The sequence below is a fragment of the Typopeltis vanoorti genome, chromosome 19, assembly GCF_054136105.1.
Source record: "Typopeltis vanoorti isolate ZY-2024b chromosome 19, IOZ_Tvanoo_1.0, whole genome shotgun sequence".
NCBI lineage: Eukaryota > Metazoa > Arthropoda > Arachnida > Uropygi > Thelyphonidae > Typopeltis > Typopeltis vanoorti.
In genome coordinates this window covers 44569400-44583265 of record NC_143567.1, presented here as the reverse complement: position 1 = coordinate 44583265, position 13866 = coordinate 44569400, and the positions used below count along the sequence as shown (strand labels likewise).

The 13866-nt window shown below is 36.2% G+C and overlaps 1 protein-coding gene across 4 annotated transcripts in view; it reads right to left on the bottom strand.

Moving 5' to 3' along the window:
* obe (activating signal cointegrator 1 complex subunit obelus) overlaps positions 1-13866 on the bottom strand; it is a 596544-nt gene that overhangs the window by 288747 nt on the left and 293931 nt on the right. For all 4 annotated transcript variants that reach the window (XM_090409638.1, XM_090409636.1, XM_090409637.1 and 1 more), the window contains 2 exons: positions 8425-8601; positions 8022-8247 (listed from right to left, as the gene is read on the bottom strand). In XM_090409638.1, coding sequence (XP_090265764.1) covers positions 8022-8247; positions 8425-8601 — 403 coding nt within the window. The remainder of the gene's footprint in view (positions 1-8021; positions 8248-8424; positions 8602-13866) is intronic.

The following is a 13866-nucleotide window of genomic DNA, read 5'->3' as shown; positions in this document are numbered from 1 at the left end:
GTGTTAAATTCATAATATTAGACCTAATTGATATGTTCATATTCTTCCGAATATCTCCATTTATAACAGTATTGCATTGTCATAAATGACACATTTAGTGCTGTAAAATTGTAATTTATTACTTCATCTTTATGATATGTAAAATATAAAAAATTTCCATTTTGGATTTTATGGAGGCTGCGGTGAATTAACATTCGCTACAGGGGGTCCACGACATCAAAAAGGTTGGGGAAACACTGATCTAGATGATGTCTTTGAAACCTTACAAGGCATCCAAGTTTGCAACTTTATTCCTTCATGAAAAGAGCTTCCTTCAAACACAATTTGCTTAGCGCAGCCTTTTGCCTTTTATCCTGTTGAGTGCTACCACATGACCCCATTGCACATGATTCAAAAATTTGAATGTGTAAATGCTTTCCACTCAAAATCATCAGTTACCCAAATTGCCACAAGCTGATTCATCTGAATTTGTGGTTGTAATCTTCAGAAATAGTGTTCATCCTTAGGTTTTGGACACCAGTGTATAAAGCATTCCGTCTGTCAAATTCAAATCAACCACAAACTCGACATTTCATCTTCTTGTGCAGGACCTCAGTATTGATTTATTTGCTATCAACGACCTCCTCCTCAGTTCGCCTCTATCATAGTGTGGAAGAAGACTCACAATCTTCACTTTCTTGCTCTTCTTTTTTTTGCTTCTCCCAATAACTGCTTGACATCCTCTCTCATAGAATATTTCTCACCTCTCAGGTCATTAGTACCAGCCAAAACAATTAATTCTTTCACCTTACCTTTCTGTATCCTGATAACATCACCAATATTGTTAATTTTTGCATGGAAACAAGATTTTATCATGCTTATATATTTTCTCCTGGCTCCATTTCTCTCATTTATTCATATCATCTTCTTTCTTAATTCAGGCATCCTGCTTTTTTCACTTTTCAGTTCTGCTAATCTCTTGATGTTTCTGCAATTTTTCAATTTCATGCTTTATACTGTGAAAGATTACATGTAAGCAAGGAATTTCCTTATTGGTCCTCTTGATGATCCTTATTGGTCCTCTTGATGATCTCCTTATTGGTCTTGATGATTTCCTTATTGGTCCTCTTGATGATCCACCATAGCACGTTCGACATTAATTCTAATATTAACATTTTCCAGTTTACTGTCAGTACTGCCTACTCTACTATCATGTGCTTTGTTCTATTCAACCAAGTAGAACTCGTTCTCAAAACACTCACCAGTTTCGCTCTCCTTCCACAAATCCTATAACTTTTGTGACAAATACATCTCTCTCTCTCTCTCACACACACTGTGTGTGTGTGAGAGAGACTGTGTACAAAATCATACACATTCAATTCATCTAACAAGTACATGTTGGCTGCCATTGCTCTATCATGCAGAGGCACTCTACTGGCCATATCTAATTCAAACAAATATACAAGTTTTATTTAAAAATAAATAACTCAGTCTATCACACACACCCATATAAAACAAAACTATAATTAATTAACTTATTAATTAATAAATAAAATAATGGCAGTGGTTTTGAAGCAGTATGGTGTAAGATAGAGATGGAGAGAACAAACATTTTAGCTTGATGTTTCTATAAAGCTGGTAATGTGGAGGGAAGTAACAATGAAATGTATAAGCAACTTAGCCAAACAAATATTAAAAGGTTGATCATTATGGGTGATTTTAATTATGGTAATACAGACTGCAATGAGAAGATAGCATCCAGAAGTAAAGAAAATGAATTTCTCAAATTTCTGAAGGACAACTACCTAACAGATGACAAGTAAGAATAGAGAGTCTTAAATTTGATTATCTCCTCAGAGGTGCAGAATCTCCCTCTGGTTGGTGAGAGTGACTATGCAGTAATTACCTAGTGTTGCCAGCTATATGAGGACTTTTTGTGAGGAAAGGATATATGTGGAACTAATTACAAAGCTTGTGATTAAGAAAAGCTTGGGAGGCATCTTGCAGCTTAATCTTGGAAAAAGTAGTAGGATGGAAAGAAAATCAATGCTGCTTATGTGATATTCAAGAACTATCTAAAAGAAACAATGCCTAAATGTATTCCAAGAATAAGAAGGTTAAATAAGGTATGATAAAAGATGAGATTTGTCATTCATTCTATGAATCTTCTTTATAACAAGATTTCTAAGGTCTTATCTCTCATCTAATTGTAGATGACTGACTAAGTTCACCACACATGAAATCTGGAGTAAAAAGATATTATGGAAGCAGCATAGAATGAGTGGTAATAATCAATAGCATAAGAAGTACGAAGAACAGACAAGAAAGGTGACTCGATTGGTAAGGGTAGCACAAGTGCAGTATGAGCAGCAGTTAGCTAATGAAACCAAACAACCCTAGAGTTTTTCAATTGTATCCAGCAGAAAAAAAAATTATTATAGAAGGATGACACTAACTGAAGAAAATGGCAAAAGGATAACTGCTGCACAGGATAAAGTTGAGATATTAAATGAGCAATTCATAAAGGTATTTCATATTTGTGAATGTGACAAAAGTAGCTAAAAAAGTCAGAGGAAGACTTCCATAAGAATTTAGAAGATAAACATCAGGAAGGTAGCAAAATATTTTGGAGGCCATTGAAAATGCTTAGAAATGGAAGAAAGAGTAAAGAAACCAAACATGATAAAGGTGACATAACACTAAAGATAGGGATATCTTAAATGTCTAGAGTTTACATCGAAAGACTGTTAAACCAAACAAGACAGATAAATAGTAGAAATTTTTTAAGAGGAATGCAAACATACATGTCAATATTTCAGGTAGAAAAAGACATATTGCCAGCTGATATTCGAAAAGAAATGCTTAAATATAGACGTATAAAAGTTTTGCAGTGGCAACACTGCATAATTCAGAGCTGGTCAGAATGTCAAATTACAGATGATTGGAGTAGAGCTCTCAAAGGTCTCATCTATCTATATATATATAAAAGTGTATAAAGCTGAATGTGAGAATTACAGAGAAATTATTTTACTAAGTGTTTCAGGTAAGATTTATGCAGACTCTCTTTATGCTGTCTCTGTCATATTCCTCCTCAAGAGAGGAATTTGATATTCCCCTGGGGGGGGGGGATTGATAGAGAAAAATAAGTTGGTAAGCAGTTTTTATCAGATTTAACATGGAAGAGGTTTCTCATATAATGATGGGAGTTGAGGGGGGGGGACAAGGAGGTCAATCCCTGAAAGTTGTATAAGTAGGGTGTGTGTGTGTGTGGAAGAGAGAGAGAAGTACTGCCTGAAGAATATGGTGAATACAGAGAATTGAGTGCATTTCAGACATGGAATGGTGAGCTGTGGGTGTGTAACAGAGACACCTCCCAAGATGAGTCTTTGACTCCATGGAGGTCTGATGATGATGATGATAAGAATAATAATGATAAACTGAGCTCTTTATGCAGATAATATTATACTACTAAATAAATCCAGTCCAATTCTGAAAGCCTTAATAAAAGCATCACCTGCATTCTCAAAGAAGAACCTATAGAACAAGTAAAATATTTCAGATATTTAGGCACAATTTTTAGTTTCAGGCAATAGTTCAAGTGAAGATGGCAAACTAAATATGGAAATAGAATGTTGAGGAGCCAGTTGAATAAATTTACTTGAATTAAAAGAGAGAAATTAGTCAAAACACCAAACTAACAGTACACAAGGCAGTGTTCAAACCAGTTTTAAGCTATGGATTTGTGTTGGGTGTCCGGGACAGTGGAACAAAGACCCAGAAGATGACCAAAATCCAGGTGGGGGTGGACTGATGCAGTTAGATGTGCTCCAAAGACCAAAATGTTAAACATGACCATATCGAAGATATGACAAATGACAGAAAATTAGGAAGCTATTAATAATACAATTGTAATCATGTGGTAATACTAACAGAGCATCCTCATTATATGATGAGAGTATATATCAGGATGATGGTGAACTACAGTAATAATGAAAAAACAAATCTATCAAATCTGTCTTGAATGCTGTAAGCTCAACAAAAATTCTCATATAGAATTACCATAAAAAATAAATAAAATATGAATTATATTTAGTTTCTTGAGGAAGTTTTTTCACTTGGCTATGCTACTAATTGTATGTATATTGAGTTTTATCCTTTATCCAAGAGCAAACAAAGTTTGTACCTCAAGTACTTTCAGGACTTGGGTAACTCATGGTAAAGGTAGTATAAGTTCTCATCACTTGCCTTAGTATCTCCCATAATGCAAAAGCACATCTCCTTGCAGACATGCATTATGCTATGCATTAAGGGAAGGGCCACTACCCAGACCGGTTTCGACCTTTATTGAGGTCTCATCAGTGGGAACCAGACCCAGAGGTGGTGATGCTAAGATGAAAGTAATGGAGAAGTCATATTTACCTATACGAGTTGCCAAAGGGTGTCACCCCCTATTATTAAAATTCTCTGGATTAGAGATAAGTTTGTGGAAGTTTTTTCACTTGGCTATGCTACTAATTATATAGTGGGTTTTATCCTTTATCCAAGTGTTAGCAAAAAAAGTTTGTGCCTGAAGTACTTTCAGGACCAGGACAACTCGAGGTAAAGGTGGTATAATTTCTCATCACTTGCCTTAGTATCTCCCATAATGCAAAGCGCATCTACTTGCAGACATGCATTAAGGGAAGGGCCACTACCGGTTTCAACCTTTATTGAGGTCTCATCAGTGGGCACTCTTTGGCAACTCATATAGGTAAATATGACTTCTCCATTACTTCCACCTTAATCTAGGTAGTGGCCCTTCCCTTAATGCATAGCATTATACATGTCTGCAAGGAAATGTGCTTTGCATTATGGAAGATACTAAGGCAAGTGATGAGAACTTACACATGAATTATCCCAGTCCTGAAAGTACTTAAGGCACAAACTTTGTTTGCTAACACTTGGATAAAGGATAAAACCCAATATACAATTAGTAGCATAGCAAAGTGAAAAAACTTCCACAAACTTATCTCTAATCCAGAGAATTTTAATAATAGGGGGTGATACCCTTTGGCAACTCGTATAGGTAAATATGACTTCTCCATTACTTCCACCTTAGTATCACCACTTCTGGGTCTGGCTTCCACTGATGAGACCTCAATAAAGGTCGAAACCAGTCTGGATAGTGGCCCTTCCCTTAATGCATAGCATTATGCATGTCTGCAAGGAGATGTGCTTAGCATTATGGGAGATACTAAGGCAAGTGATGAGAACTTATACCACTTTTACCATAAGTTGCCCCAGTCTTGAAAGTACTTCAGGTGCAAACTTTGCTTGCTAACACTTGGATAAAGGATAAAACCCAATATACAATAAGTATATTTAGTTTCCTTCTAATCTAATCAATTTCTTTAGCATTTATCTCTTTCTTAATTTCTGAATGTCTATCCTTGTAGATACAAATGACTTTAAATTTTTCAGGAAATGACAACGTATACTAAAATATTAATTAAAAAAACTTTAATCAATACCTTCCAATATTTTGGCAATGTTACATTGCCATCTTCTGGGAACATAAAACTATGATATGTGCACGCAGGCACTAACAACGAGCAAATGAGGCTGAAGAAGGCAACTGGCGTTGGTCCTAGAATCCTAAAGGTGCTCCTAGCAGACTAAAAGGGTTGTCTTGGCTGTTGGGCTGACATTTTAAGGAGGCAAGCTTCCCAAATTTGGGGGCAGTCTCATGTACCCAAATTTGTTGAGATTTGTGAAGTTTTTTTTAGACCTGAAGAAGATTCCAGGAACAATAATTCACATTTATATTTGCTACAGTGTAGTAAATTGGCTTTCTTCCAGAGTATTCTGTGGTGGGTATCTAGTGCATGGTCCGCAAGTCCTGAGTGGCTGTATTGGTGAAACCAGATGTAGTCTTTGTGTTCGGATATCCTGATATTAGCTGTCCTGCCTGTTTGGCCGTAGTAGGACAGTTTATATTTTGGTGGAGTGGATAAGGGATGCCAATTTCTTATGTGGTTGGTAACTGGTAGTCAGGTCATATTTTTTTTTTAGGATTTTTGTGAGTTTTTCAGACATGTGCTGGATATATATGGAATGGTGATAGATTTAGTGTAAAGGGGGGGGTTAACTGGTTTTAATATTTTCTGGATTTTTTGGGGGTGTAGCCATTGGCTAAGAAGGTGTTAAGGATATGGTTAAAGTTCAGCAGTTAGAGCACTGTTGTCTGAACAGATTAATTTAGCCCTGTTATATAGGGTTTTTATAATCCCATATTGTTGTGAGGGGGCGGGGGGATGTGATTGCTGGTGAATGTATTTTCTGTTTACAGAAAACCTAGTATTCTCTGTATATAAATGTATTCTCTGTTAACAGAAAACTATTGGTTTTCTGTAAACAGAGAAAGCCAGGGATCCCATTAGGCTGGCATGTAATCAGAGTGTCTAGAAATGGGAGACTGTTGTTGTTTTCTTTTTCCAAGGTGAACTGGATTCTGGGGTGTTGATTGTTTGTGTTAGGAAGTTGTGGAGTGTGTCTAAGCCATGTGGCCAAATAGTGAACACATCATCCACATAACATAGTAAGAAAATGGGTTTTTGTGGGGATGAGTTTAAGTCTTTTTCTTCAAAAGTCTCCATATAGAAGTTTGCTAGGGGTGGAGAGAGTGGAGAACCCATGGCTGTACCTTCTATCTGTTTGTAGAATTTTCCCTGCCAAACTAAATAGCCTGAGTTCATGGTGAACTGAAATAGGGCTGAGATATCAGGAGGAAATTTGGTTTGGATGAGATCTAAGGTATCTTTGAGTGGGACATTTGTGAATAAGGAGGAGACATCAAAACTGACCATTATGTCAGTGTGTTGGAGTGAGAGGTTCTCTATACTGGATTTTAAGTGGGCTGAGTTTTTAATATGTGATGGTGTGTTGCCAGTATAATGTGCGACTTTGGCTAAATGTTTGGCTAATTTGTATGTGGGGGAATAATGCCATTCACAGTGGGACGTAATGGCACATTCTGCTTATGAATTTTTGATAGTCCATATATTCGAGGGGGGGGGGTCTACAGTTGAAAGGTTTTAGTCTGCTAGTCACTTCCTCAGGCCAAGAAATAACCTTCTTATGGAGCCTTTGGAGTGTTCTAATTTGGATGCTGGTGGGATCGTATTCAATGGGGAGGTAGGTAGAACGATCTAACAGTAAAGCTGAAAGCTTACCTGTGTAGTCCATTTGGTTAAGAACCACAGTAGCATTTCCATTATCTGCTTTGGTGTTTACTATTTTGCTGTTGTTCTTCATTTCTTGTAGAGCTTTTAGTTCTTCTTTAGATAGATTGGTTTTTGGTGGTTTAGCTTTGGTAAGAACTCTGGCTACATCCAGTCTGATATTGTTAGCAATATGGATGGGAAGGTTGCGGATACCATGTTCTACTTGAATCATTGTTTCTTCAGACGGTATTGTTTTCGGTGCTACAGCAAAGTTGTGGCCACGTGGAAGCGCGCAGTGCTTCAGGGTAATGGAAAAAAGGTTAATTACCATGTTGAGCAGTGTTTGAGGTTTGGAGGCAGAGTTTTTTTTTTTTTTTTTTTTTAGACTTTCAAAATTTTTAATGTGCCAACATCGTATTTTACTAAATTCTTTCTCTGCTGAAGAGCGAGAGACATCTGAGAGGATCGCACAAAGATCGTCATTCAGCGTAGCAGCAAGCTCTTCCTCTCACACATGAATAGCCTCGTTTGTGTTGGCTAGGAGAACATGGTTGGCGGCAATCTGTTCACATAGTATAGCGAAGCTAGTATGGTTATAAATGTGGAGAGCCTTTGGTGACATGAAACGGTGTTTCAATTTTACACGTCTATCATCAGTGATTTAGTTTTTGATATTTAATGATATACGTAGATCATGAAATTGATGCAAAGGAAATCCACATTCCACTGTACCTATTCAATTATTTTGGTTTGTGTGAAATGTTTGACAACCATTCACACCTGGAATTAACATAAAAAATAAAATAAGAATCACAATTAGTTTCCCGCTAGGCTACTTACCAATTTCTTTGGCATCCATTTCTTTTAATTTCTCAATATCAAGCTTTAGTGATTCAATTTTCCATATTAATGATATCTGAAGATCCCGAAATTGACGTAAAGGAGATTCATGTTCCCACTGTGCTTGTTCAATCATTTTGCTTAATTGCAATAATCGACCAGCCATAACTGCCCAGTTTTTACGCAGTGCAACTTCAAACAGAAATCGAATAATCCTTGAAGAATTCTGTAATCATCCAGATAAAAAAAAATATCTTAAAACAATTTTACAAATAAAATTATGAATTTCCCCTCCCCTTAGTTATAAAACTTAATAATTTTCAATGTTAGTAAAGAAAATTATTTTGTTTGTTTGTTTGTTTGTTTGCCTCCATATTATTTACTCATACAGAAACATACTTACTTGCACAATATATGTCTGATCAGAAATTAATGAGAATGAATCTAAACGACCATTAGAAATATGGGCCTGTAAAAGAATGTTGACTTTTCCATTTATATTTTCAGGTCCTCCCTTTGCTGGCAACAAGCAACAATCTTGATACTGATGATCCAGTTCCTCCATTTCATCATCCCTAACCTTTATCAGAAAATTATAATGAATAAGCTAAAATTTGCAGATAAAATCTTTATGAATATTAAAATTATCATATAAGAAAATTATTAAATTTTAAACTACCTGGAAAAGGAAGAAAAAAATTTGGTTATATTATTTTATTATTATTACCCCATGCATGGAGCAAGCAGACTCATTGTCGAAGGTTCATTTAACTGACAACATTTATCATACTGAATCTTAAAATACTTGACACTCCCTGCATTAATATTCCAGTAATGTGTTCCATTCAGTGACAACTCTCCACATAAAAAATCTACTCCTCACACTCCTCTTCACACTCTTACCAAATTTCCAGGGATGGTCTCTGCTTCTTCCCCTCTCACCTTCTACTCTTTTTATAATCCCCTCACTCTGGATTAATCCAATAAAATTCTCTCACTAACTTAAACATCTCTATCATATGACCTCTTATCATCTACTAAACTCTGCAATCCATATTTCTTCAACCTCTCTCCACATTCCAGAGTCATGATATTGTCTTAGTCACTCGTCTCTTGACCCTCTCCAATGTTTCCACATTACATTGAAAACCAGGTGATCAAATCTGAGCACAACAGTCCAAGTATGGTCTGACGAGTGATTTATACAGTGGCACAACCACCTCCTTATCCCTACATGTTAGTGTACTTCTTAATATAGTGGCAATTTGATGTGCAGTTTTCGAAACACTTGCAACATGAACTCTAAATTTCAGTCTGCTGTCGACCATCACTGCCAAATCTCATCCACTTCCTGCAGTACAGCACCATCGTTACAATACACAGCCTTATGCATGCCAAAATGTCACACCTTGCACTTATTAATATTAAAACTAAAACCCCACTCCTTTGTCCAAATTAAAAATCAATTCAAATCTTTCTGAAGGGAATTAAAATCAGTAGTGCTGCTTAGAATTCTCCCTACCTTTGTATCATCGACAAAACAACTGAAGATCCCTAGTCAGTCCACACGATATATCATTTACAAAGTTAAACAGAGGGGTCCATGAACAGAACCCTATGGGATGCTAATGGTTTTTCTCTTTTTTTTTTTTTTTGAGACACTGCATAATCATACACAACTTGTTGGTATCGTTCAGAGAGCCAAGTGCCAATCCATCTAACCAATATACAGGTATCCCTCGATTAACGCGGTTAATTAACCCCTCGATGTCACTGCATATATCAAAATCACTTTAATCAAATCTAATAATCAATGGAAAAAATTACAATTTGTCCCTGATTGATTACTGTACTAAAAGTTCGTTTTATTTATATGGTACTCTTTTAGGAAAAATAAAAAATGAATGCAAAGTAAATGTTTAATAAATACTTGTACCTACATTAGTTACTGCAATTTTTTTATAATCAAAAGAAGTTATAAAGAGTCGTTTGAACAGTTTTAGTTTTTTTCTTATCAGCATAAATTCTACGATAACAAACAAAATGACTCTCCAGACCTCAGCAAACAAGCATTCTTCAATTAACATCTGGATCTATATCCATTACTTGCTGCTTAAGCGATTCTAAACTGCAAAATATTCCATCCAGTTCTTTGACTGTTATTTCCTTTGGAACCTCATCTTCACATTCCATATGTGCATTGTTCAATTTCAAGAAGATCATTGTCATTGAAATCTTTTGAATTTGAATCCAATAATTCTTTAACATCTTCTGCTTCAACACCATCAAAACCGAGGTCTTCACCAATTGCAACGATTTCTTTGACCACGTTGTTCACAGGATTTTGAAAACAACCTAAGACATTAGTGCATTCTGGCAGAAGGTTTTTCCAAACAGCTTTCATGCAACTAAAAGGAGCAAAGACACTTGCTCCCACGAGTCACGAATGTTCTCAATTGTGTGTTTAACGTTAAATTTTTTCCAAAATTCGTGGAGCATAATCACATTTTCTCCCATTGTTGTTTCTACTGCCTTTGAGAATCTTTTTAAGAAACTAGGCTTTGAAAATTGCAATGACGGCAATGTCCATGGGTTGTAGCAATGATGTCGTATTTGGTGGGAAAAATAAAACTTTCATATTCTCACACAGATCATTAAGAGAATTTGGATGACCGGTGCTTTGTCTAAAAGCAAAAGAGCTTTGAAAGATAAGTTATTTCTCTTGCAATAAGTTTCAATTGCCGGGCAAAAATAAGACTTAAACCAATCTTCGAATAGACTTTGGTTAACCCAAGCCTTCTGATTCGCCCGCCAAATTGCAGGTAAAGAGTTCTTGTTACATCCTTTTAAAGCCCTTGGGTTCTGAGTTCGATAGACAAGCAGTGGCTTCAATTTAAAATCTCCATTATCATTCCCTCCAAGCATAACAGTTTAAGCGATCTTTTGATACTTCATAGCCAGGCTACACCGCTTCTTTTTTTGATATAAAAGTTCTAGATGGCATTTTTTTTCCCAATAGAATCCAGTTTCATCTACATTGAAAATTTGGCGGTAATCGTAATAATTTTCTTCGATAATTTTCTGCAGCTCAGCAGGAAATGTGAATGCAGCATCTTTATCGGCACTTGCAGCTTCACCTGATGTCGTATTTGGTGGGAAATTTTCACATTCTTTAGTCCAGCCCTAGGTTTAAAATTTCCATGCCAGCCTTTGCTAGCTGCGAATTTTGAATTGTCTTCTTTATATTTAGTCTCTTTAAGTCTTGAAAACAAGCTTAGAGCTTTGGCCATGATATTATAGACACATTGGAATTCTCTTTTGATTGCAGTCTTCCAGCCAAATAATCAACAATCTTTCATTTCAACCATTATAGCACTCCGGTTACTTGTGCATTGCATACCTGCAGATGTAGATGTCACTTTACTTTGCTTGCAATACTCATCAGCTTTGGATAAAATAGTCCGTATTGTAGACTTGTTAAAACCAAATTTGCATCCGATTTTACTTTTACTTTCACCACGTTTAAATCTTTTAAAAAACCTGGTTGTGTGATTGCTCTTATTCTTCGAGATAATCAATGGGCTATAAAATTTACAAGGAACGTAATTTGTAAATACGTACAACAGAACAACTGGAGCTTGTAATGCACCCACTCTTAATGCTAGCAGAGAAGTAACTGGATGGCACTCAGCCTCGTGGCATGTTGTTTCAACTGACTTTGAGAATGTCTTTTTAAGAAAATAGGCTTTGAAAGTTGCAATGACTCTCATATCCATAGGTTGTAACAATGATGTTGTATTTGGTGGGAAAAATAAAACTTTCACATTCTCACACAGATCATTAAGAGAATTTGGATGACCAGGACGTTAGCAGCCTCGTGACGTGAGCATGATTTTGCGTGGTAAATTTCAAGGCACGTTAATCAAAACTCTTGCCGCATATATCAAGGGATTGTCACAATTAATTTCGCCGTGATAATCAAATCCGCAGTAAGCAAGGGATACCTGTACTATCTCAGGGCTGTCGATAGCACTGCATGTGGCAGCATCCAGCCCGCAGTGCGATTTTGTGCGGCAATTCTGTGGGTTTTGATTTTCACGAGTGAAAAAGTAAAATAATTTGAATTGAATGAGTATTAGATAGTTTAATTCTATCACTAATCGATAATCTTGATGTTGGTAATTTTATTTGGTGTTTTTACATCACTATATACTCACATGTTTTCAAATATTAGATGTGTCAAAGAAGCATTCTTACACGGTTTTATTCCAACGTGCATGATGCTCCTGGCACTCACAGGTAATGTGAGCACGCGATTAGTGTTGTTTGTTTGTTCAGCTATCAAGGTTGTGTTGTGATGCTCACCAAATAACTAGATATGCATTGTGATGTGGCTCCCGGATAAATCTTTTTTTTTTTTTTAATGCGGCCCTCAGATTACCTAAGATTGGACGACTCTGTACTATCTGTTACCATTCGCTATAGCTTGTATACCAAGCTGCAGAGGATAAGTATCACGCAGAAATCTATCAAATGTGTTTGCAAAGTCTAAGAATATTACTGTATATGATTCTCCCTTATATAACATATTCGTTACCTTATCATAAAATGCAAGTAAATTGCTAAAATAAGACCTATCCATTACAGATTCATGCTGACCATCATAAAGAATACTATATCCATCACCCCAAGCTTGTATCCTATTCCTAACCTATCTCTCTAACACTTTGACTATAGCTGCAGTTATACAGACTGACCTATAACTGGAAGCTTCTGTCCTAGAACCATACCTGTGGAGTACTATTTTGCCTTCTTTCCACTCCTTAGGAACATTATCCACAAGACTTTCATTAAATAACCAGGTCAAGGGCACAGCCAACTATTGCACACATTCCTTGAAAATGTGTGGTGATATATCATCCATTCCGACAGTCTTATTAACATCTAAACCAATCAATACCTGATTCTTTCAATTCCAATTCTCCTAATACTTGCCTCTCTTCTATACATCATTTACACCAGCATGATATATGCTGATAAAGTGCTCATTCAATAATTCCACTATATCCTTTGCAACAGTCACTCTGCTGCCATGAATATCTACCAGTGTCAACTGCCTGAATTATTCTTTCTCTTGCTTGTCATATAGTAGAAGAATTTCCTTGAATTAACCTCGACTTGATCAGCCAATTTCCTCTCATACCGAATCTTTTTTTCCTCTTTACCATGTTCATCACCTTCCTAGCCTGCACATTATACTCTTTTCTGGATCAGATCACCACCAACTGTCTTGTACCTCTGTAGCATTTTCACTGCTACTCTAATTACTAGCTTGACTCATGATATGCAGTTATACACTGCTTGTGTCAGTTGCTGCCTTATGAACTTCCATACACTGTCAACATCTTTTCTCACAGCTCATCTACCAAACATATTGATGCTAACTGCTAACAGACCTCCCCATCATCACCCTTTTATAATTCCATATGTTTTTTTTTTGGCAGTAATCATTTCTTGTTTTGCCACTTACCAAGCAAGTACCTCATGATCACTCTCACCAAATACATTAACAAGTTGTATTTGGTGATAACTGGTGGAATTATCACCAAATACAAAAATACTAAAACATCTAGTTGTTTCAGTCACATGCTGCTTAAGATATTTATTCCTTAGAAATTCAACAAACTCACTTTCCTTGTTCATGTACAGTATCTCCTCTTTCCATTCTATATTACTGTAATGAAAGTCTCCCATCAGGATCACCTTCTTTTTACATATTCAACCAATATGCTTAAACATTATATAATCAGTATTCTCTACATTTCCTGGCCTATAACAGCATCCT